This window comes from Pongo abelii, chromosome 15 (genome assembly GCF_028885655.2).
Source record: "Pongo abelii isolate AG06213 chromosome 15, NHGRI_mPonAbe1-v2.0_pri, whole genome shotgun sequence".
Taxonomy (NCBI): domain Eukaryota; kingdom Metazoa; phylum Chordata; class Mammalia; order Primates; family Hominidae; genus Pongo; species Pongo abelii.
In genome coordinates this window covers 73,182,093-73,205,613 of record NC_072000.2, presented here as the reverse complement: position 1 = coordinate 73,205,613, position 23,521 = coordinate 73,182,093, and the positions used below count along the sequence as shown (strand labels likewise).

The window sequence follows — 23,521 nt, the reverse complement described above, 5'->3', positions numbered from 1 at the left end:
CCAAAATCTGAGGATGCTCAAGTCCCTCACAGTCAGCCTGGGTATCTGCGGGTTCTGAAGCCTGTGGCTATAAAGGGCCAAATCCATATATGTATGTATGTATTTTGAGACAGTCTTGTTTTGTCACCCAGGCTGGAGTGCAGTGGTGAAAATGCACCTCACTGCAAGCTCGACCTCCCAGGCTCAAGCGAGTCTCCCGCCTCAGCTTCCCAAGTAGCTAGGACTACAGGCGTGTACCACCATGCCCGGCTAATTTTTGTATTTTTAGTAAGGATGGGGTTTTGCCACGTTGGCCAGGCTGGTCTCGAACTCCTGGGCTCAAGCGATCCGCCCGCCTCAGCCTCTCAAAGTGCTGGGATTACAGGTGTGAGCCACCGCCACCGTGGCCAGCCTCAAATCCATAAATTAAGCTCCACTATGTGCTGGGTGCTGGGGTGGAAGACTGGCACATCTGTTGTTCACAATACAGTGCATAACCTAGGAGAGGTTTATTTGCTACTGTTCTTCGGAACCGGGATCCCATAGAGGAGCCTGCCAGAACGCGAGGCCTGCTCCTTCCCGGGCATTAGCGCGTTTAGACTCTCCTCTTACTAAGCCCAGGGAAAGGAGTCCTGGCAGGTGGCAAGCAGAAGTTAGAGCTATTTAGTCACTCCCGCCCTCCATCCTCCTCCAGTGACAATAAGGTTTTGTTTGTCAGGCATAAGGTTACAGGATTGGCCTGTGGAGTCCACAAGCTCTTTCCGCGCTCGGCTCTTTGAGCCTCAGTTTCCCCATCTGTCACGCGTGTGTATGTGGGAGGGGGGAACGGAGTAGATCTACCTAGATCACTCGGGGCTGTCCCTTCCAGTTTTGAGGGTGATGTCGGGGTGTCTGTGAGGAGGAGGGAGGACCCTGCCACGCGAAGGTAGTTTTGGCCGCAGCAGCCAGCCAAGTGTGCCCGCGGAGATCGGCAGGGAATTCCGGGAGGCCCCGCTGCGGAGCGGTCCCCAGAGCCCGAGGGCGAGCTGGAAGGGTTCCTGCGGCGAGGCGGGAACGCTCGGTAGCCTCTGAGAGCAGTTCGCTGGCGAGAAATCGGGTTCCCGCAGGGCAGGGATCAGCCGGGTCGCGCCTTGTAGGGTAGGGTGGGGTAGGCTGGGGTGGGGTGGGGCGGGGCCGGGGGGGAGGCGGTGGAGTCATGAAATTCCCAAGAAATTCCTTTCCATTGCCCCACCCCGCCCCCTTTTCTAGGGTGCCGACCTGCCCAGACCCAGGTTCCCTGGGAAAGAGAAAATGAATGTTCTTTGGGTTTCCTCGCGTCCTTTCTCCAGCCCCCTCCCACCCTGGGGTTTGGAGCGCGCGTGGGGGGGGCAATAACGGTGGCGGGGAACGGGTCCAATCCCGGCGGCTCCTGGGGCTCCCAAGCGCGCTGCCATTCAGTCCCCGAGCTCGGGGAGGCGTCTCCCGGCTTCGGTCCCGTTCAGCTTAAGCTGGCGTCACATGAGCCGCGGGGGAACGGGCACCGCGGGAGTGGGCGGGGGTGTGCGCGCCGGGAGGGGGCCGCCCAGTCCACCTATATGCGCCGCAGCCCGGCTGACGGATGCCAAGAATTCCCAATGAGAGGCGATGGGGGGAAGTTTGGGCAACTCGGCCTGGCCAATGGAGAGCCTCGGGAGGGCTCTGCCCCTTCCCCCCGCCCCCGCCCGCCTCGGCTCACGCAGCGCTAGTGTGTCCGCCTAGCTCAGTGTGCGTGGAGATTAGGTCCAAGCGCCCGCCCAGAGGCAGGCAGTCCGCGAGCCCAGCCGCCGCTGTCGCCGCCAGTAGCAGCCTTCGCCAGCAGCGCCGCGGCGGAACCGGGCGCAGGGGAGCGAGCCCGGCCCCGCCAGCCCAGCCCAGCCCTACTCCCTCCCCACGCCAGGGCAGCAGCCGTTGCTCAGAGAGAAGGTGGAGGAAGAAATCCAGACCCCAGCACGCGCGCACCATCATGGACCATTATGATTCTCAGCAAACCAACGATTACATGCAGCCAGAAGAGGACTGGGACCGGGACCTGCTCCTGGACCCGGCCTGGGAGAAGCAGCAGAGAAAGGTTAGCAGCCTCCCCGCCCGCCGCAACCCCCAGCCCCCAACCCCCAGCCCCCAGCCCCCAGCCCCGACCCGCTCTGCCCGCCGGGCTCTCGGCTCCTGGCTCTGAACCGGTTCCGGGCGCGCACGGGATGGGGCGGGGGCGGTGCGGCCCCTGCGAGGTGGGGTGTTGGGTTACAGGCGCCTGGCGGAAGCGGGAGCGCCCCTGCCCCGGAGCCCGCGAACGCCGGGCCGGAGAGCCGGGAGGTGGCGCCGCTGGCGGGCAGGTCTCCTTGGGGGTCCGTGGTCCAGGCCACCCTGTGGCTGTTGCGACCATCCCCGCGTGGGCTGTGCGCGGGGGCGGTGCTCTTCAGGCTGGGTCTGAGACCCCGGCTCGGGGCTGCTTGCTCCGGATCGATTTTCCCTTTTCTTCCGCCCCCGGCCACCTCTCCATATGGCATGCGGTGGCAGCGCCGCTTCCTGGGCCGCCCTGGGTTCAACCTGAGCGGCGGGCCTCCTGGGACCCTGCGGCCCCTTAGGCGGAGGGGAGAGCGCCGGAGAGATCGGCGGCCGCCTCCGCATCTGCCTAGAGAGGGACCAGCTGGGGTGCGGCTGGGGCCGAGAAAACTGGGGGGCGTACGCGGGCTCCCCCGCGGGCCCTGTGGGGGCGGGGTCAGGACAGCAGACCGTTTTATTGCTTAACTCAGTGGGTTGGAAGCTGTAAGCCCCACATGGGCTTGCGTCTACGTCCTGCCCCTCCGACCCCCGGGAAAGGTGGGCAGCTCGGTTCGAGTTGAGGGGCTCCAGAACGAGGGTCTGTCTTAGGGGATATTTGGGGCCAGTCACTGGGGATCCCTACTTAGCCACGGCGCTGCATCCCAGGCAGGCGCGGTGTGCCGGGTGCGCGCCCCGCCACGGGAGCTGGGCTCGGAGCTGGCGATGGGACCCGGGCACAGTGGCCAGTGGCAGGAAGAGGTCAGAAACCACTCGTGGTGGTGGGGGGAGGGCGCCTCAACCCTACCGCTGCTTCCTGCCTGCGCGGTGAGCCCGTGCCCCCAGGCGGCCACGTACCCTGAATACCCCTTTCCCTCCCCCTCCTCCCGTCTGCCCGCTTCCATCCGGTCCCTCCCCGTTTCATACCCTCCCCACCCCCATGCTGATCTGGGAATGGGGTTTTGGGTGGGGGGGGACAGGATGGCGCGTCCCTTTGGATAGTGCGGTTAGGGCTGGGCTTGAGGGAGAACGCTCATGTCCAAAAATGGTAACATTCATTCCCTTTTTTAAACTTAAAAGGGGGGTAGTTTATAGAGCCGACTGAAGTTTTTTTTTTTTTTTCAGCCAAAGGCATCCTGTATTAGCTCACTCAGGAATCCTAGGCCCTGAAACGGAGCCCTTTTACTCACTTCATCAGATAGGCAGAGGTAATCTAAAACACACACAATGGGCTTCCTCAAAGCAGGATGACCTGGGCCGCAGTGCCCAAGGCCTATGCGGGGCTGGGCCCTATACAGCGACATCGGTCATCTACATCGGACATGGGAAGGTCCCCTGACTTCGAACTGACTTCTTTGTTATGTGCCAGTTGCTTAAACTCCCCCTCTTCCTGTCATCTTCCTAGTAAGAGCTGAGGACTGGGGGCTGCAGACAGTCGTCCACTGACTTGGCTTATTTCCTGGGACCATGGGTGCTGTGGGTGGAAGTGAAAAGTGAGTAGGTAATTTGGAGATCCCTATGGGGCACCAGGCAGAAGGCTTTTTAATAATTTCAGGGTGAAGCCTTCTTGAGAATGGATTTTAAATTAGAAGTGAGATTAGGGTGGTGGATTGGGGTCTTCCTTGGGGGTTAGAAGCGAAGGAGAAATCCCTGCTTAGGGAGCACCTGCTTTGTGCCTGGGAGGGGCAGGAGTAACAGAGCTGCTTAGGAACTAGGCCCCTGAAAGGACTGTGAGACCAAGTTCCTAGAGGACAGACACTGAGCACCGGCCTGAACATAGTATTTAATATTTCTGAATGAATGAATATATTAAACGCAGTTGGGGAGAAGAATATAGATTCCCAGGGCTCTGACCTGGGTGGCAGTGGGTGTGCCCCAGGCCTTTGGGCAGCCAGGTAGGAAGAGGTGGTCTGGGAAACTGGGTTATCCTGGAGGCAAACTCAACAGTGCCAAGAACTGGCATTTGCTGATATGTGCCAGGCACGCACAAGGACGAGGAAACCAGGGCCAGAGAGGGGAAGTAACCAGCTCCAAGTCCAGACTGTGTTTGGTGGGGCTGGGATGCAGCCATGTTTGGGACTGGCAGCTTCCCCTCACTTGTTCCTCCTTGGCAAGGGAGGCAGGAAAGCTGGGCCTAGCAGCCAGAGCCAGAGCATCTCGGAACCAGGAGAGCCGACACGTGCTTTGGGCAGGGTTGATGGAGGGGCCACGGCAGATGGAGCTCTGGGCCTGACTCTGAAGATTCAGACCCACATTTTTTTTTTGTTTGTTTCCTGTTAATTCTCTAGATTATCTTTTGTGGGCCTCAGTCTGCAGAATTTCTGGCCTGCCTAATTCTCAGCAGGGTGATATTAAGGAGGTGGTATTACAGGTGAGGGATAAGACTTAAGGTAAACGTGTTGCCTTTGACACTCTTTCTACTGACTGGGAGGCGGGGTGTTTTTGACACTCTTTCTACTGACTGGGAGGCGGGGTGCTTTTGACACTCTTTCTGCTGACTGGGAGGCGGGGTTTGTGAGTCCACAAGTGGACAGAGGCTGATGGTTCCAGAGGGAGTCAGGGGAGTGAGTGTGAGGAAGGCAAGAGGAGGACACAGTATAAAGGGATACAAAGGTCACCCGGTAGAAGGCAGAAGACCCCCTTTTTAGCTTTGGTGCAGCCATGGCTATTTGTGAGACTTTGGGCAAGTCTTTACATTTCATCGAGCTTTTATTAGATCATTCAGCAAATACTTTGTGAGCACTCATTCTGGGCCAGACACAGTTCCAGGTATTAGGGATGGGGCACTAAGCAAGACAGACCAAGTTCCCGTTCTTGTGGCATTTCCATTTAGGTTTCCTCCTCTGTAAATGGGACGCATTTCTGCCTGCGGAGCCCTCAGGACTCTTCCGGGGAATCAGGTTAAATGACGCATTGAGAAATGCTTCCTTGGTGAAAGTATGGCCTGATGTGAAGGCAGGGAGAAGTCTGTGCAGGCAGGAGGCATGACTCAAGAAGCTGCACTGGCTTGGCCGAGGCTTGTCCCTCTTTCAAAGAATGCTTCGGTACGGAGTTCATGGGCTGGTCGCCATGCCTCCAGACACAAAATGCAGTTATCTTCCAGACAGAGCACATGGATTAGAGGCATTTCCTCTACTTTTCCAGGTTTCATACTCTTCCTGATTTTTGAGGCTGGGCTCTGAAGTCGCTTTTCCTAGGAGTTGCTGTTATTTTCAGGGTGACCGCAGCCCCCAGTTTTCTCCCTTATGTAATTTCGCTCATGTTCTTAGGTGTATGTGTGTACCCAGTGTAGGTCAAGCTGGAGAGAGCATCAACTCGGTGTAGGATCCTGGCTTTATTATTTTCAGGCTTGTGACCTTGGGCAAGTTCCTCTCTGAGTCTCCAATTCCCTACTTATAAAAAAGAGCTAATACCCACCTTGCTGGCTTGATGCGAGCAGATATGTAAAATGGTAGCTTCTGCTGTTAAATTTTATTTTCTCTCTTCCTTCTGAAGTCCTAGAGATTCTGGTTTAATGGGTGTTTCCACAGGTGCCAGCCTGCAGCCTTTTACATGTAGGAAGTTAATCAATACTTGTTGAGTGAATGGATATTGAAACAGAGGGGCAACGTTGGCAAGTGAGTAGAGGTGGTTGTGAATAAGGCCCACATCCCGATTCTGCAGACAGGTGAGGCTAGGTCACAGGAAGAAGGGACACGTTGTTTGCACTTCCTTCTGGACAGTGAGGCCATTGCAGGAGCTATAGCCAAGGCCACCAGTCAAGGTGGAGGACTACAGAGGGAGGAGGATCTGCCGGCTGTGTCGGACTTGGACATCCCTTTTCATCTTCTCGAGGAAGGCCTGGGGCTGCGCACCTGGCTGGGGGCCATAAACCATCAGTCTGGCTCAAAGACTTGTCACACAAGACCTGGGGGCCTGGAGCCAGGGTGGGGCAGCCGGAGCCTGAAATGTGGCCTAGTCGCAGATGTGCTACAGCGGGTCTCTAGGAAAGAGCCCAGCCCTTAATAGGGTGAGAATATAGATCCTTCTCATGAAGGCAATCAATAGATGTTCATTAACCCCCTGTTAGGTATCAGATGCTCTGCTTGCTGTGTGGAGTGTGAAAATGATGGTTTAGGTAGAGAGGGAACCAGAAAGATGCAGAATTGCAACAGGCTCTGCCAATAATGGCCATTGGCAGGAGCTGGTGGAATTGGAGGTGCATCTCAAAGGAAAGTGGTTCTGCTGGGAGCCTTACCTTTCCCTGGCATTTCAGCCACATGTGTGTGTGTGTGTGTGTGTGTGTGTGTGTGTGTGTGTGATGTTGTAGGACAGAGGTGGGGAGAAGGGAGATGCCTGAAAGGGCAGAGCAGAGCAACAGTGACTATCCATGCTGGGGAACACCCCCTCCCATTATTCTCCCTTATCATTCTTCTATTATAGTTTAAAATTTTTAAATTTGTGTTTTATAGAGATGGGGGTTTTGCTATGTTGCCCAGGCTGATCTTGAACTCTTGGCCTCAAGAGATCCTCCTGCCTCAGCCTCCCAAATGGCTGGGATTACAGGCGTGAGCCACTATGCTTAGCTTCATTGTTCTTTTCCATTTGCTTTGCCCCTCCCAGAGCTGACCTCTCACCTTTCTGCGAGAGGTGGCCAGGCCGTCTGGACAGGTCACAGACCAGACTCTCAAGGCCACACCTCTCTACAGATATTGTTGGGATCATCCCAGCCAGTTAACCCCACCTGAGCTGCCTCCATGTGTAACCCACCTGTGGTTTTCCTGGACTTGGTATGGAGCCAAAGGGCACCTTCCCCACTGGCCCTGCTTTTATGCCCTCTTTAGAGTGCATAGAGAGATGTTGGTAGGCCCACGTCTCTGCAAGAGGGTCCTGTGTTGGGCTGAGTTACTCGCCATGGACACTGGTGGGGTCCTGGAACCCACCAGCTGAGATGGTTGGGGCAGTTCTAGTCTGCACCTCCCCAGAGAGGTCACGGCAGAGAGGCCAGGAGCACAGGAAACCTGCTGAGCCTGCTTCCTTAGTTCTGGCAGATGGGTCAGCCCCCACAGGACTCAGGATTCAATTTAGCCCGGGGTTCTGGCTCCATCTCCCACGGTGCCGGTGCCAGTGGCCTCCTAAGTACTATTTGGCCAAACCTGGCTCTGACTGAGGCAAGTAGCCTTAGGAGTAGTAGGGACAGGAGACACAGCAAACCAGGGCTCAGAGCCACCCTGGAACCCCTTCTTCCTCCCTCTTCATGCATGACCAAGGTTTCTGTATTCATCCATTCTCACGCTTCTAATAAAGACATACCCAAGACTGGGTAATTTATAAAGCAAAGAAGTTTAATTGACTCACAGTTCAGCATGGCTGTGGAGGCCTCAGGAAACTTAAAATCATGGCAGGAGGGGAAGCAAACATGTCCTTCACATGGCTGCAGGATGGAGAAGTGTAGAGCGAAGGTGGGGAAAAGCCCCGTATAAAACTATTGTATCTCGTGAGAACTCACTATCACGAGAACAGCATGTGGGTAACCACCCCCATGATTCAATTACCTCCCACCGGGTCCCTCCCACGACGTGTGGGGATTATGGGAACTACAATTCAAGATGAGGTTTGGGTGGGGACACAGCCAAACCATATCAGTTTCCCACCTATCCCCAGGCTGGGCATCAAGTCCAAGCTCCCAGGAATCCTTCCCTTCTCAGCAGATGGGGGGAAATGCATGGAGAGGGTTGCTCAGGCTCCCCTTTCTCTGCCTCTCCTGCTTTCCCTCCTTTCATGTCGTCCCAGGGGGTTATCTGGTGGGCAAGTCTGGTTATCTGGGCATGGTGAGTCTGGTCTAGTGATGGGCAGGCCCCAAAGCTGTGTGTGGCAACGTTCATGACCCCAACTGGCCCCTTCCGCATGTACCATTCTGCCATAAAGTTAACAAAATTCCTTTTCTCATAATAATTATAGTGGCTCGCCCTTTTTGAGCACATGGTAATTATCAGCAATTGTCCTAAGGACTCTACATGCATGAGCACATCTAACCCTGTGAGATGGGTCCTCCTGTTATCCCATTTTGCAGATGAGAGAGCTGGCTCGGAGCAGCTGCGGAACTCCTCCAGGCCCACGCAGTCAGCAAATGGTGGAGCTGGGATCTGAAGCCAGGCAGTTGGGCTCCAGCATTTGCACTCCCTCTCAACTTTGCTCTGCTGCTTATACAACAAATGCTTGCGTGGGTAGAACATTTAACCCAAGACAAACATATACAAACAAAACCCCGGTGATGGAAATGTTCTGGAATTGGATAGTAGTGGTGGTTTCACAACCTCACAAATATACCTGAAACCACTAGATTGTACGTTTTAAAATGGTGACTTAATGGCATGGAATTTTATCTCAATTTTTAAAAACTTAATAAATTATTAACTAATATAAAGAAGAAAATGACAATTGCCTGTCATCCCACCTCCCAGAGGTAAACAAGCATTCACAGGATTTCTGATGGCTTCTGCCATCCTTGTCCCTCTTCCCCTGTTTGTGTGTCCCCTTCTCTGTCATGCCCACTTTTCAGAGCTGGGGTCCAGGTTCATGATGAGTGAGAGGAGTCTAGAAGAGGAAGATAAGGGCGGGAGCTTTTGTAGAAAGCGGGATGAAGGATGTGGCTCTTTCCTTGGAAACTGACCAGGAATAGATCATAGATATGCACAGGCAAACAGAAGACTGGGTGGGTTGGGGAGAGGGTGGCCTTCATTTTCCAAGTCTCAGTCCTTGGGAAAAATTTCTCCCTGACCTCTGTCTATAAACCCTCTTGGCCTGGGATTGCTTCTCTCCGTGTGCTCTCCCCAGGGTTGGCAGGGTGGGAGTCCAAGAGAGGCAGCTTTCCTTAGGGTTGTAGGTGGGGGAAGGGGAGGGCAGGGCCAGGGTGCCCCCCAAAGGAGGCAGCTGTACCACTCTTGGAGGTTGCCTAGCAATCGTGGGGAAGGTGACCTAGCCCACTACAGAAGCAGGAGGAGAATAAAAGGCAGCCAAAGATGGAAATCGGGCGTACATTGCAGAGGAGGCTGTTCCCCTGGAAACTGCCTCCTTGGTCCTTGGCTACAGCAGGCTACTTCTGGGGTAGGGATCTGTTCTCCATTAAGAGGGAGTGGGGTCTTCCCTAGGCCTGTCACCCACAGGTCAGGGCTGGGGGACCTAGGGAAACCCTTCTTGCACATGGAGTATATGTCAGACGTGTTTGTCAGTGCCTTCATTTAACGTTGACGACAGCCTTGTAAGATATGTGGGATGATGACGCTTCATAGATGAAGATCCTGAGTTTAGAGACAGAGAACAACATGCTCACAGCCGCACAGCGAGAGAGGCCTGGAAATGAAGGTGCTGGCACCCTTGACCCTTAAAGGGAGCCATTCATTTTGGTTCAAAGCATTTCACAAGCCCAAGGTACTCAGAGGTAAATTTAAACACTGTCCACCTCCTGGGAAGGGAACAGATGAGAGAGGGAAGGCTGGAAAGGTGTGTTACCTGTTTTATATCAACCATCCAACCAACCAACCAACCAGTATTTATTAACTATGTCTTGGTTTTCCAAGTAAGTACAAAGACTAATAGTTCACACTGATTAAATGCTGAATAGTTTGGAGTACCTCCACATGTCAAACAACTCTTTGGGGAAGGGACTGTTAGTTTTCTTGGTACAGACAGGGAAATGGAAGCCCAGAGCGGTTAAGTAACTTGCCCAAGATTAGGCAGATTGACCTCAGAACTCGGCTTTTAACCAGAAGTATAGACACACTCTTTGCTATTAAGGAGTTTATGTTTGAATTGGGAGGCAAGGCTTATATAGAGTTGAAATAAGAGAACAACTCATTGTGGTGCATTTTTAACATTTGTGCTTCCATGTGTGGCTTTCTCTCCAGTAATCATGGTGAGCAAACTTGTGAGGTCTTATCCCCATTTTACATGCAGGGAAAATAAGGCTTAGAAAGGTTAAGCGACTTTACCAGGCTTTGTGTAGCCTGGAAGTAGAGTTGGTTTTCAATCCAGGTCTTTGACAGGAGGGTCTGTGAGGTTTAAGGGGATGGACATAGGCCTCAGTGAAGGTACTTTTCTTGGTTTTAAAGGTAGTGAAGGATGCAAGTTGTATTTCTCTGTGTTTTTCAGTTGAAGCAGTAACTGTCAGGAATAGACCCAAATCCCCTGAACCTGGAGGCCTCCCCAATCCCACGTTCCTGGTGGTCTCTTCTGGTGCTGACCCCAGCTTTTGGGAGCTAGCTTTCCCTGCTTTAAGATTCAGCAGCACCCTCCCCTTCTCTCTTGTTTTGGTTCCTTCAGTTTCACCTGTTCTGTCTGTCCTTCCCTTTGTTTAGAGAGTCTCTTCCTTTGTGGTCACCACGGGAACCAAACAGGCTTTGAACCAGGCAGCTGAGGCTCAGGTTTATTTTGATTTTAAAAGTCTGTGCACGTGAAACTCGTAACGTTTGAGGTTCTTGTTTAAGCCTTGAGACGATTTAGAAAGTTGATGAAGGAGTGGGGGACTTAGGTTGGCTTTTGGCGTTACAAGGCTGGGGAGTTTTTGTGCCAGGTCAGAGATCAGCACCAAGTGGGGGGCAGTGCCATTTCCTGACCCCCAGCTTTGAACCTTCCAGGCCTAAATCAGAGGCCCCAAATGTTCAGCTCCAGGCGGAAGAGCAGTCGGCTGGGGGAAGGGAGCCTCCTCTCCGTTACCTTGTTTTTCCTGTTTCTTAGTGGTGGGTGATTGCGAGGCTGTTGAGAGCATGGCCACAAGGCCTGTGATTTGAGGCCAGGCCAGGGCTTGTAGGGGAGCATTTTTATGGGCCTGAAGATTTATTTTTTAAAAGCCATCTGCAAAGCTGATTATAATTGATGGGAATGAGACAGCATCTGAGCTCTATTTTCAAATCATCTGTAGGTGAAATGACAGGAGGGGAGGCAACTTCAAGGTGGGTGGGCTCCTTCAGGCCAGTCCCCTAATGGAACTTGGCTTTCCAGGCTGGAAGAGGCACCAAGCCTCGCATGTGGGTGGGAGGGGTTGTTAAAATCAGACTCTGTCTTTTCTCCTTATGTCTGATGTGGAGATGTCCAACGCATAACAGCCTGTGGTTTGGGAACAGAGAAGTGGAGGTTTTAATTCTTCTGAGTCAAGTCTTGACACCCCCAATATGAGGGCTTGGTCCAGGAAAAGGAGGGCAGCCTCCACCGAGGTCCTCTGTCTTAACACTTGTGTCTGTCGGGTCTGTGAGCATGGGGTGCCTGTCTGTCAGCGTTTGGCTGCATGTGTCTCTCTGGCTCCAAGAAGCCCCTCTGTTGTTTTTGGCCATCTCCTTGACCTTGGCAGAGGAGTGGCTCCCTTTTAAACGCCGCAGACATCCTCCAGATAATAGATAATGGCGCTTTCCAGTCGAGTTCCCGATATTTTGTAAGGGCCTTTCTTTCCAGGAACCCAAAGTGCTTTTCCAGACTTGGCCCTGGGAGCTGGGAGATGCAGGAGGTGGCTTATGAATTGTGTTTTCCTGGAGGCAGGGAAATGGGGCCAGACCCCAGGTTTCCTGTCCATCTTGGATACTGGTGGCTGGGGCTGCGTGGAGGTGTCTTTGCATGCATGAAGCCCTGAGGCCTCTTATTAGAAATCTGCATATTTTCCCAACTTTAGCTCCAAATGAAGATTTGCTTTGTAGCTTTCTTTTTCTCTTGTTCTTTTTCCTCTTTCTCTCTTTTCTTATATTTGGAGGTTCATTATATATAGTTTCTTTAAGGAATGCCACATTGGGGTCTCAGTTATATAGTGGGCCCATGTGCCACCCCCTCATTGAGGCTGCTTGGCACGGGCAAGGAGGCCACAATAGCACCCAAAGGTGCCTGGCTGGGGGGCCTGTACCTGACGCCTTTTCCCCAGAAGCCACTGGTTCGGAAGCAAGCTCAGCATAGGCCCACCTTCTGGCCCTAGGACTGTTCTGGAAATATGGAGCTGAGCATCCCTGCGTCCCCCTGCCCTGCCCGCAGCAGCAGCCAGCCCTGGTACTGTGCTTTGGGTCAGGCACATTTCTAAGTGCTTTACAGATATTAATGTAATCCTCACAATACCCATATGGATGGCTTAGTGGGAGGTAAAGGCCATTTGAGTGTATTTGGAAAGACCTGAAAGGTTCAGGTGGTTACAGCAAGTATTTCTAGATTTTCTGATCTTGAAGCCAGTTCACAAAGACCACGTTGGCTTCAGATTTTTATTTTCAGGAAAGAGTACCTTGTAGAGTTGTGACCCCAGCGTTCTCCCTGATCCCGTAACCTTCCCTCACCGGAGTTAACCGCTGTTCCAAGTTTGGTGTTTTTGTTTCTACACATTTCTTGCCTCTATAGCTGTCTATATCTTTGTGCCTGTTTTAAAACTTTGTGTAGATGGGGTCATACCCAATGCATCACTCTGTTCATTGCTCCTTTTGCTCCCACGTCTCCTTTGCCCTGGAGCTGTAAAGGTAGACCTGCGGGAGCTCTGCCATCCCTGTTTTGTGGCTGAGACTGCTGAGTTCCAAAGCACTTGCCCAGGTCACACAGCTCCTTGTAGGCAGCAGGTGGGACTGAACCCGGCTTCTTGCCTCTGCGGTGGTGTTCGTAGGTTACACCTGCCGCCCTGCACCCCGCCAGAGTTCAAAGACTTGCTGATGTTTGATGAGGGAGGGCAGGAGTATCTTACTCTCTTTCCACCCACACGTGTGTGTGGCATCTGGTGTCCGTACCTATGGGTCCCTGGTCCCTTGCTTGCTGCCCTCTTTTCCTGGGCTTGAGATTCAGGTTCCTAGGGACCTATGCCACGTTGCCATTTTTTTCGCCTCCTAGGGTAGTAGTTGTGCTTTTATTACTTCTTGATAAAGCAAATATGTCATGACGAAAAGCTGCAGTGAATTTGGTAATGCTTCTAAATGAGTTTATATTTTATGGCTCAGCAGCTTCTTGTGCCATTTGGAAGCTGGTTGTGCTCTGCAAGACAAGAGACTGCTCTGGATACGAGGCTTGGGCTGCATGTACAGTTTTGGAAGAGGCCAGATGTGGGGAGCCACGATGAGCCCCACTCCGCCAGGACCATTCCTAGGCTTCAAGGACAACAAGTGGGGTCCCAGTGGAGTGGCCCTTGTCCCTGTCTGATTTCCCTGCTCTTGCCTTCTTATCTTCTGGCTCTCAGCCACTCAGCCATTGCCTTGCCCAGTTAGTACCTGGGCTAGGAGAGTCAGAAAGGACAGATGTGTGGCAGCCTGCCTGCCTTCATTACACTTTCTTGGGGCACTGTTGTGAAACTCCTCTCTAAAGACATTTAGAGGATTCTCAGGGGATGTCACTGATCTGTAACTGATCTGAGGCTCCTTGAGTGATCAAAGGTGGATTTGTGGAGTCTCCTGGGGTCCCCCTAGTAACGGACTTGCAGGAGCTCCCTGATGAGCTCATCCCAGCACCCCAAAGAGCAGGTAAGCAAGAATCAAGCTTGCGCATACTACGTATTCACCGAGTATCCAGTGTTGATGAACAGTGGTGGTGAGGGCCTTTGGACAGGAGTGTGGCAGCTGTAGTCGTGCAGGAGACAACTGACAGATGCTGAGGGCCTGGGTGGTGGTGGTCTGAGTCACCAAGGACCACCCCAGAGATGAGGTTGATTTCTGGGACCAGGGCAGAGGCCCAGTTGGCTCCTCAGGACTCAGAGGTGTGTCCTGGAATCAGAAGGAGGACAGGGGCCAGGGAAGCTGGCCTTGTCATTGGGATGGGGCCACAGCCTAGGATGACCTCAGCCCCTGCCATGCTGCTCAACGCCCCTCTCTGAGCTGGTGCCTCCAATGGCAGGCTGGTTGGAACTGGCACAGACCTCCCAGCTCCCTACCAGCCAGCCTAGCTGCGTTTTTTCTTTGGCTAGCTGCCCATCAGATTCCAAGGTGCTGGCCATACTGACATGTCCCTCTGCACCCTGCCCCTTATTGCATTTGGCTGGGCCCTGCTTCAGAAAATCACAGGGAATTTCTCGTCCTTTTGTGTGGGTTTGTGGGCCTTAAAGGAAGTAAAACCTGGGTCTTGGTTTTCCTTCTCCTTCCAGTCCCTCCACTGAGGGTTCTCTCTGGAGTATTGGATGTCAGCAGCCCGCTGTCTTTAGCCACAGTATCCCAAGGGGTGTGGATCTAGATAACTGTGGGGCCTCAGCAAAGCTTTCACCTGCCTCCTGCTCCCTTTCTGTTGGGACTTTGGGAGTGGCATTTGGGAGTGGGGATAGGTGTGAAAAGACTGTCTTCTTTGATTTATTAGGCCAGAGAGTTGTTTGGCAGAAACCTATCTTGTCCCCCAGGAACAGGAAGAATGGTTGTGTGTTAGGTACCGAGGCCTCAGGAGACCCGAGGTCTTGTCCTAGTGCTGCCTGTGGCCACTTTGTGATGCTGGATAAGTCACACCCGAAACCACCTATAAACCGAGAAATTGGATGGTAGGATGGTGATGGGGCTCTGTTCTAAAGGCTGTACTTGGATTATCACATGCAGATGATCTCTAGGGTCTGGGGTGATGCCAACATTCTGTGTTTCTGCCCTCTTGGACACTCAGCAGAGTCAAGCACTTTTTTAAAAAACAAAATTAGTTATGTTTTTATTTTTTGAGACAGGGTCTCGCTCTGTCACCCAGGCTGGAGTGCAGTGGCATGATCTCAGCTCACTGCAGCTTCTACCTCCTGGGCTCAATTGAGTCTCCCACCTCAGTCTCCCAAGTAGCTGGGCCCACAGGAGTGTGTCATCATGCCCAGATAATTTTATTTTTTTGTAGGGACAGGGCCTTGCTGTGTTACCCAGGCTGGTCTCAAACTCCTGGGCTTAACCGATCTCCTGCCTCGGCCTCCCAAAGTGCTGGGATTACAGGCATGAACCATCATACTCATCCGAGTCAGGCACTTCTAAAGGTGACCTTGCAGTTGACTCCTGGGCTTTGTAGCCTGGCCCCGAAGTTAACTATTCTGCGAACACAGCTTCTTTAGGAGCCCTCTGTGTCTTCAGCTTTGAGGAGTTTGTTCTCACCCTCTAGGGAGGATGCAAGTGGGGCCAAGTGAATGCGCTTCCTTTATAGACAAACCCAGAAGCCAGTGCTCTGTGTGTCCTGGGCTCCGCATTCACTCTGGCTCTGGAAATACCTGCTTAGGGTGTGGTCCTGAGCGGGAGGCCAGGTGCCTGGGGAGGGGAGAATCAGGGAGGCACTCTCCCTTGTTTGGTGTTGGTGAAGGGTAACTTAGCTCTGCCTTCTATCCTGGGTGCTCCAGGTGTGTCTGGGGGTGGGGATGCTGGAGGTGGCTCAGGAGAATTGCAAGGTGGACTGATCATAATTGGTCCTTTGTGTAGACTTGGCTGACCCACAGGCCTGGTGTGAGGAGGCTGCTTGCCTGTGGGCTCAGTGGGTCTGAAACACTGGCTGGAGCCAGGGAGCAAGGCTTTCAGCCTAGAATCTGCCCAAGGGACTGGTGTCAATAGGTGGCCTTGTCTTTCACTTGTTTATTTCCAGAGCCCAGCTCTGGCCCTTCTCTCCTTTGCAGCAGTTTGAAGGAATCAATAGAATGCCCAAGCCAGAAGGGACCTGCACTGTCACCTACCCTTCTTCTCCCTCAGATAAAGGGACGAGGTCCATAGTGGTGGTCTGATTTGTCCAAGGACAATCTGCCATGAGTTCATTTCTTGTGGGGCTAGATTTGGTAAGGATTCATTATTCTGGGTACACGTAAGCCATCTTCTGAAGTCATCCTTGCAGGTGGGCTCCAGAACACCTGTAGATAGATGCACATGGGGCGGGCCTCTGTATTCTGAAAGCAGATGAAGCTGCTGGGGTTCTGGCTAGTGTGTGGGTGGTCAATTTCAGATGAATTTCACACATGCAGGCAGCTGTGCCCTGCCAAGTTGGAGGTAGTGATCCACATGCGGGCCCTTACACTCTGATGTTCCTGGGACTGGCTCCTGCGTTTGCAGTTGAGGAGGGAATGGAGAAATGAGCCTGCAGGAGAGAGGCAGCCTGGTGACGGTGGTGATCTTGGTATTAACAGCCAGCACTTATTACCGCATGTCCAGCACTGTGCTAAGTCCATTACGTGCATTATACCAAGGAATCATCATAGCCGCCCTATGAGGAAAAGATACTGTGACATTTTTAGTCCCACTTTACAGAAGGAACTGAGGCTTAGAGAGATTAAATATTTTCTCCCAACTCACAGCTTTTAGTGGGCAGTTGGGCTTTGATTTCAGGGCTGCCTGGCCAGAGCCCACACTGCTAACCACTGTCCTAGTTGCTTCCTCTCTGCTAGCTCATTCCTTCTGGTGGCGAGCACCAGCTGTCAGCCCTGACTGGAGAAGGGAGGCCCCTCATGAGAGATGGAGCTGAGTCTCCACCCTCCCGGGCCGCATACACTTCTCTCCTGACCCGTACATTCCTGTGCACCAGGGAAGCGGCCCCTCTGTGGTCATGGAGACTGAAGTCTCCGTGCTGTGTTGAGCAGTGGAGGTGGGGGGTGGCTCAGGTAGAATGGAGGGTACTTGACTCCTGTTTTTTGAGGGAAAGTTGCCTTTAAGTTGGAGGGATGCTGTTGGCTTCCAGCAGCTGCTTGCTGCCTTTTGATGACGACCCTGTGCATGGGGGCCTTCAAGTGTAGGGGGAATAGGCAGGGTCGGAAAGGCTCTTTGCTCCCCACAGTCCAGGAGAGGCAGTGCTGGAGCCCCTTATTTGCTGTTCATCCTTTGGTAGGTCAGCATAACCTTTATGTTACAAATGCCAATAGATATTTAATTCCTGGGGTGGCATAAGGTAGCAAGCAATTTAGAATTTAATAGAAGTACGAATTCATGGGGAGATGATTCTGATTTCTCTCTTTATCCACGATGCATGCTAGTTGCATGAATAAATGAACGAATTTTTAAAAAACTTATGGAAAATTCACACGCAGGAGGAGTAGGGAGAATAGTATAGTGATTTCCCGTATACCCATTACTCAGCTTCAGCAATTAGCAACCGAATTGCCTGTAATATTTAACCATCTGGGCTATTTTATTGGCACTGAGATTAGTGTGCTAGTGTGAACTGCTAGGAACTTCTCAAGTGAGAAAGGACAAGCGGAGAAAAAATGATGTCATAGTATGAATAAAAACTCATCTTTGTGGTGCTGCCATGCTAGGCAAGTTGCAGGTGCTCGCTGGAGGGTTTGAACTAACTGCTCTGGATAACTGGCCAGGTGGTGTTGGGTTCCAGCCCCAGGTGGGAGGAAAGTTTCTGAAGGGTGAGTTCAGCTGGATACGTGAGATTCTCAAACACACACTGGGGCAGAAGGCACTGCAGCCAGCCCTAGTTCATCTACTCAACTATGTTTACTGTGGATCATCTTTTTTTAAAGTTGACATTTCAAACATAAGAAAAAGCATTGAGAATAATAAAATGAATATCTACCTGCTTGCCACCTAGACTTAACAAACATAAAGCAGACATTCTTTCCAGATGAGGGACAGATAGATGCATGGTCTCTGTCTCTAAGGAGGCCTGTGAGTGAGAGACCCAGGGACGGGCAATTTCCTTGTCATATACAAAGATATCACACCTGGTATAGGGAATGGAGTTCCAAGGAAGGCTCCAGCCCGTCCTGGAGGAGACAGGTAGGACTTCCTGGAGGAGGTGATCATGTGAGCTAAAAATCAAATCTGGAATATGTGAGTCAGGCCAAGCGGGTGCGGGGGCAGGGTCAAGGGGAGGTGGGCCTGCAAAGAGTGTGACCAAAGGCAAGAAAAAGGGAGTGCAAAGTTCTGGGGAGGGAGGGGCAGGAGGTGAGTGAGGAGTGGGCTGGGAGCAGCTGGAGTGAAAGATATTTGGGAGTGGGCAACAGTGAGGACTGGTGAATCAGTGAAGGACAAGCTCTGGGCATCTTTGGGGCAGTAGCAGGCACCAGGCTTGTCCTGAGACCTGCTCAGTGCGTGGCTGTCTGAATTAGACTCCGCACATTGAGAGGATTATATATAGACCAATATAATCCCATGCAAAGAAACCCACACAGCGGGTGCAGAAGGGCAGAAACTGTATCGGGACTATTTGATTGACCTGGGCTGCTTAGAGCAGGCTCCAGGCTGTCATTTGAAAGAGGGGATGTGTTGGGTTGACCCAATGGGGAGAAGTAGGACTTGGTGAGAGTTGTGTGGAGATGGAATCTGGCTCAGAATAGAATTTCTAACAGCCTTCCAAAGAAGGGATGCATGGTTGGGCGAGAGTTTCATGGTCTTAAATGTGTTGAAGTAGTTTCAGGTTGGAAGCAGGCAGGGCTGGGGTGTGGAGGGAGGAGGGCTCTGCATTGCCTGGCCTTCAAGGCCTCTCCTTACTCTGAGTTCTGAGATTTAGGCTGGGGTGGGTGGGTAAGTGACCCGTGGGCACAGGCAAATGGTGCTCCTGGGAAGGCGGCTGTGGAGGAGGTGCTGGCCCGTTGCCATGGGAACCATCACTGCAGTGGGTTTCCAATTCCAAGGATGCCCTGGAAGGGAATGAGCTCACTCCACCTGCGAGCTGGTGAGTCAGCCCGGCCTCTCCCGCTTGCTCGCCAAGGCTAGGCGGGAATTTGAGCAGCGGACCCTGCCTCTACCCCCTTCTCAGACCACCCAGGCGCCCGTGCCCTGGATGTGGGCTCTTGTCGTAAGAGATGCAGGGCAATAAAGGCAGCTGCCAGCCATTCTGGCATCAGTGGGGATCCTGACTCGGGGAAGCCGCTAGCCTAGTTGGCTAAACCTCGGCCGTGTTGCAGAGGGTGAGCCGTTCTCTCTGCCGGCCACTCAGCTGATGTGGGCTGCACACCAGCCACAGTTGTACTGGGCCAGGGCTTGTGGTCCGGGGGTAAATGGGTGCTGAGGGCAAGCTTTCAGGGTGCCTTGTGAAGAAGAAGTACAGGCTGGGTGGGTGTGAATGCCTGTCGGTCGGGTGTGGGGGTAGTTTCTGGAGGTGGATGAGGAATGCTTCCTGTGGGGAGTGGCTTCTGATCTGGTGCTGCAGGGATGAGGAGCAACTAGTTTGCCCACCAAGTCCTAGGCATCTGAGGCCAGCTGGGGTCATGGCTCCTGGCTCCTCCTTCTGTGCCCCTCCCCAGGTGCCCAGTTGTGAGGGAGTGATCAGAACATGTCGGGGGTATTGCAAGAATCTTAAACAGCTGTGACTTGAGTGTACAAGCCATTTTTATCCAAGACCCTGTGAAATCCATGGCACCACCCACTGGGGGCTGGTCCCTCAGGATCCACATAGGGCCTATAGCCCACCCCCGTGCCCCTGCGCCCCGTGCCCCGTGTGGCGGCCTGTGAGATGCATCAGAACACCTAGGGGAACACTGCATTTCTAGCCTCTGCCTGCCTTACTTGCTTTACCCACATGGGCCTCTGTTTCCATTTGAGAAGATAAATAAGTTAGGGGAGAAAAATGACCATCTTAGACCCTTTCTCCTAAACATAACAATTTATATTTTCAGAAACCTATTTTTATTTTTAATCTTCATGCCTGCATTATTCTGATAGTGGTAATCATAGTGTACATAAAAATCAGCTCTGCTTTTTTATTTCCCTACTTGGCATTTTATCAAAAACACTTTCTTATATAGCTACACAGCCTTTATGTTCCTTCCCTGGAGAAAGTGAGATCCAAGTATAGAGATTGTTTCATAAATACATGTTTATTTGTACTTTCCTGCCTCTCTCCAAAAAGCATTTGAGGTGGATATATTAAAAGGCTCGTGTATAACAGGGTTTTTTTTGTTATTTCGTTTTAGAGACAGGGTCTCACTCTGTTACCCAGGCTGGCATGCAGTGGTGCTATGATAACTCACTGCAGCCTCAGACTTTTGGGCTCAAGGGATCCTCCCACCTAAGCCGCCTCCGAGTAGCTGGGACTACAGGTGCATGCCACCACGCCTGGCTAATTTTTACATTCTTTTGTAGGGTCTTGCTATGTTGATCAGGCTGGTCTCAAACTCCTGGTCTCAAGAAATCATCTGACCTCGGCCTTCCAAAGTGCCAGGATTACCAATGTGAGCCACCACACCCCCTTCCTTCAGAAGTTTTTTGTTGTTTAATTATTATTATTTTTTTTAAATAGAGATAGGTTCTTGTCAAGTCGCCAGGACTGCTCTCAAACTCCTGGCCTTAAGTGATTCTCCCCGCTTGGCTTCCCAAAATGCTGAGTTTACAGGTATGAGCCACTGTGCCTGGGCCAGAGTTTTACATTAAAGTTAGAAGATCCAGAGCTATGTCATAGTGGGGGCGAGACAATTGTTAAGAAAACAATGTTAAAAGAGGTTAGTTTTTAAGAAATTTTAATGTAATTCCCCCAGCTTTATTGAGGTATAATTGAAAATTTTAAATTATATATATTTCAGTTATGCAACGTGATGATTTGATAGACATGTACACTGTGACATGATTACCACAATCAAGTTAATTAACACATCCATCACCTCACATAGTTGTCATTGTTTGTATGTATATGTATGTGATGAGGATACTAAGATCTGCTGTCTTAGCAAATTTCAAATAAACAATATACAACTGACCCTTGAACCTCACAGGTTTGAACTGTGCAGGTTCACTTACAAGCAGATTTTTTTTCATAAAAGTTATACCGACTGTGCCTGCCTATCCTGCCTCCCCTTCCTCCTCCTCCACCTCTTCTGCCTCTGCCACCCCTGAGACAGCAGTAGCTGTCCTCCTTCTTCTTCTCCTCCTCCTCAGCCTACTCAATGTGGAGACAACCAGGATGAAAACTTTCATGATGATCCACTTCCACTTAATGAATAGCAAATATAGTTTCTCTTCCTTATGATTTTCTTAATAACATTTTTTTCTGTAGCTTACCTTATTTTAAGAATGCAGTATATAACATACAACATGGATGTCAATGTGTTTTTAATCAAATGTTTATGTTATAGGTAAGGCTTATAGTCAACACTAGGCTACAACAGTTAAGTTTTTGGGGAGTCAGTTATATGCGGATTTTCTACTGCATAGTGGGAGTGTGAGGGTCGTTGCCTCTTACCCACATGTTCTGGGGGCTCAACTGTAGTATTATTAGAAATAGTAACTATCCTGATGGAAGGTTGGTACCCTTTGTCCAAAATCTCCCCATTTCTCTCAACCCCCCTGGCTCTAGTAACCACCATTCTACTCTCTGCTTCTATGAGTTTGACTTTTTTAGATTCCATGTACAAGTTAGATTATGCAGTATTTGCTATGTCTTGCTTATTTTGCCTAGCCTAATATTAAAAGAGGTTAGTTTTTGTAAGTGAACCCTGACCCTGGTTCTGAGCTTCCTGGCAGACAAAGCAAAAAGAGAACTTGAAAGTATCGAGTGTTTATTTCTTAGTAAAAGAAAGTATACCAGTTCACGAGAAAGGGGCACTTTTTGTAAGCACTAAAAGCTGAGTTTTACCATTTTAGGAGAGTGGTGCAGTAAACAGTGCTGTCAGTATTAGTTTCATGGAACACACAGAAACTTTTTGTATACTTGTTTCTTAAATCAGCTCCCATTGAAAGCCACAGGTATGGTGTTAAATCACACTTGTTAGGAAGGCATTTCTGTGGGGAGCTGAGGCAATGAACTCGAGCTCCACTGTTTCCAGAGGTTTAACCTCAGAGAGGCACAAGTCCTTTGAGATACTCTTGAGCACTTCTTGGAGACTCTCTCGTGGCAGTTGTTTGACAGGAGCTGGAGAGCAGGCTGTGTGGACTCCTGGCTCTGAGTTCAGAGGTTTTCTGAGGTCTTCACAGAAAAGAGAGCTAATAGGTTGGTGCAAAAGTAATCGCGGGTTTTGCCATTAAATGTAATGGGAATTTTGCACCAACCTGAATATTTGTTTTGGGTGCTAAGCATGTGAAGAGCAAAGCTGCTATTTTATTATGAAAATGAGAGCCTGGCCCACTCTCCCTTTCCAGAAGGATGGCTGTTGAGGCCAAAGTTGTCTTCTAGAAGCAGTTTGGGATCTGCCCACAGAACTGGGATGAGGCCCTTCAGGAAGGAAACAGTGTGGTCAGTCGGGGCTGGGCCTGGGCAAGTCCCCCTTACCAGCTGTCTCACGCCCTGGCTGCTGACATGTCCTCTGCTAATAATTCTCCCATTATTGGACACTTCTGTGGTTTCCAGTTTTGGCCTATCGTAGATAATGCCTCTATAAATATTCCTTTCATGTGGACGTTTTCCTGCATTTTTGGATAATATCCAGGAGCTGGGTTTTTTGATCATACTCGGAGAGGATCATTTCTGAGTCCTTTTCCATGTGAATCAATTGCTTTGAAAAGACTGACCAGCTTAATGTGCCACCTCTTTTTTTTTTTTTTTGATTAAAAAGGAAAGTAATATTTATTGTGGAAAATTTGGAAACTACAGCAAAGTACAGAGAAGAAAATAAGAATTAGCAGAAATTCTACCATCCTGAGAGCACAGAGGTGTGTGGCCTGGTGCACACACCTGCTTCACTGCTGCAGTGAACTCGTCTCTTGTCAGGCAGGGGTTTGAGCCTCAGACAGTCCCCTGCTAGTAGTCTGTCTAGGTGCATGGGGCACCTGATTTTCCGCTGCCTCAAACGGTCTTCCCAGCCACTAATTTGTCTGCCTCTGAGCATACATTTCTAAGGTTTTGAAGGCCCTGTTAACCTATTAATCTGTTAATCATAGAAAGCGGTTTAGAAAACTTTTAAATGTCTAAATGTTTGAGAGGAAATGTTAAATTATCACTGATTGGCTTCTTAGTAGATTCCTCAACAGCTACCACCTGCCAGGCGTGAGACCTAAGAGGGAGGGACCCCGGGCTGATGCGCTTCGGTATGAGAAGTGGTGGAATCGCCTGGGAAAATGTTGCCCAGATCTGACTCCTGACCACGTTCCTCAAGTTCCTGTCTGGCTCTGAGGCTTGTCTGGAGAGCCAGGGTGTTTGGTAAAATGGAAGGGAAGTGGGAGCAATCACAAATGAGAACCTAAACCTGCCGTCTCTCACTTCCCTCTCTTCACTTCCCTGAACCAGACATTCTCTGGGCCAGGTAGACACGCCCCTCTACTCCCCTGTCATTAGGAGGAAGCTTCCAGGGCAGGGAGACCCCTTCCCATGCTGGCCAGATGCCTTGCTGAACTCTTGACCAGGGTACTGGTTGTGGGCTGAGGGTTGCTGACCCCCTGCAACCCACAGAGTTGCTTCTGTTACTGGGTAGCTCCACCATCACCTAAGCAGTTACACGTCAGACTGAATTTCCCAGAATATGGGGCAGGAAGAAGATGGTCCATTCATG

General features: G+C 51.3%; 1 protein-coding gene across 5 annotated transcripts in view; it reads left to right on the top strand.

Annotated features, from left to right (window-relative positions):
* Positions 1–991: 991 nt before the first annotated feature.
* Positions 992–23,521, top strand: part of ACTN1 (actinin alpha 1) — a 105,349-nt gene continuing 82,819 nt past the window's right edge. For 3 of the 5 annotated variants that reach the window (XM_054530230.2, XM_063715595.1, XM_063715594.1), the window contains exon 1: positions 1,620–2,065. In XM_054530230.2, coding sequence (XP_054386205.2) covers positions 1,961–2,065 — 105 coding nt within the window. In that variant the 5' untranslated portion in view covers positions 1,620–1,960. Of the gene's footprint in view, positions 2,066–23,521 lie in introns of all 5 variants that reach the window. The other 2 variants (XM_024231894.3, XM_024231895.3) reach the window with 2 other exon arrangements.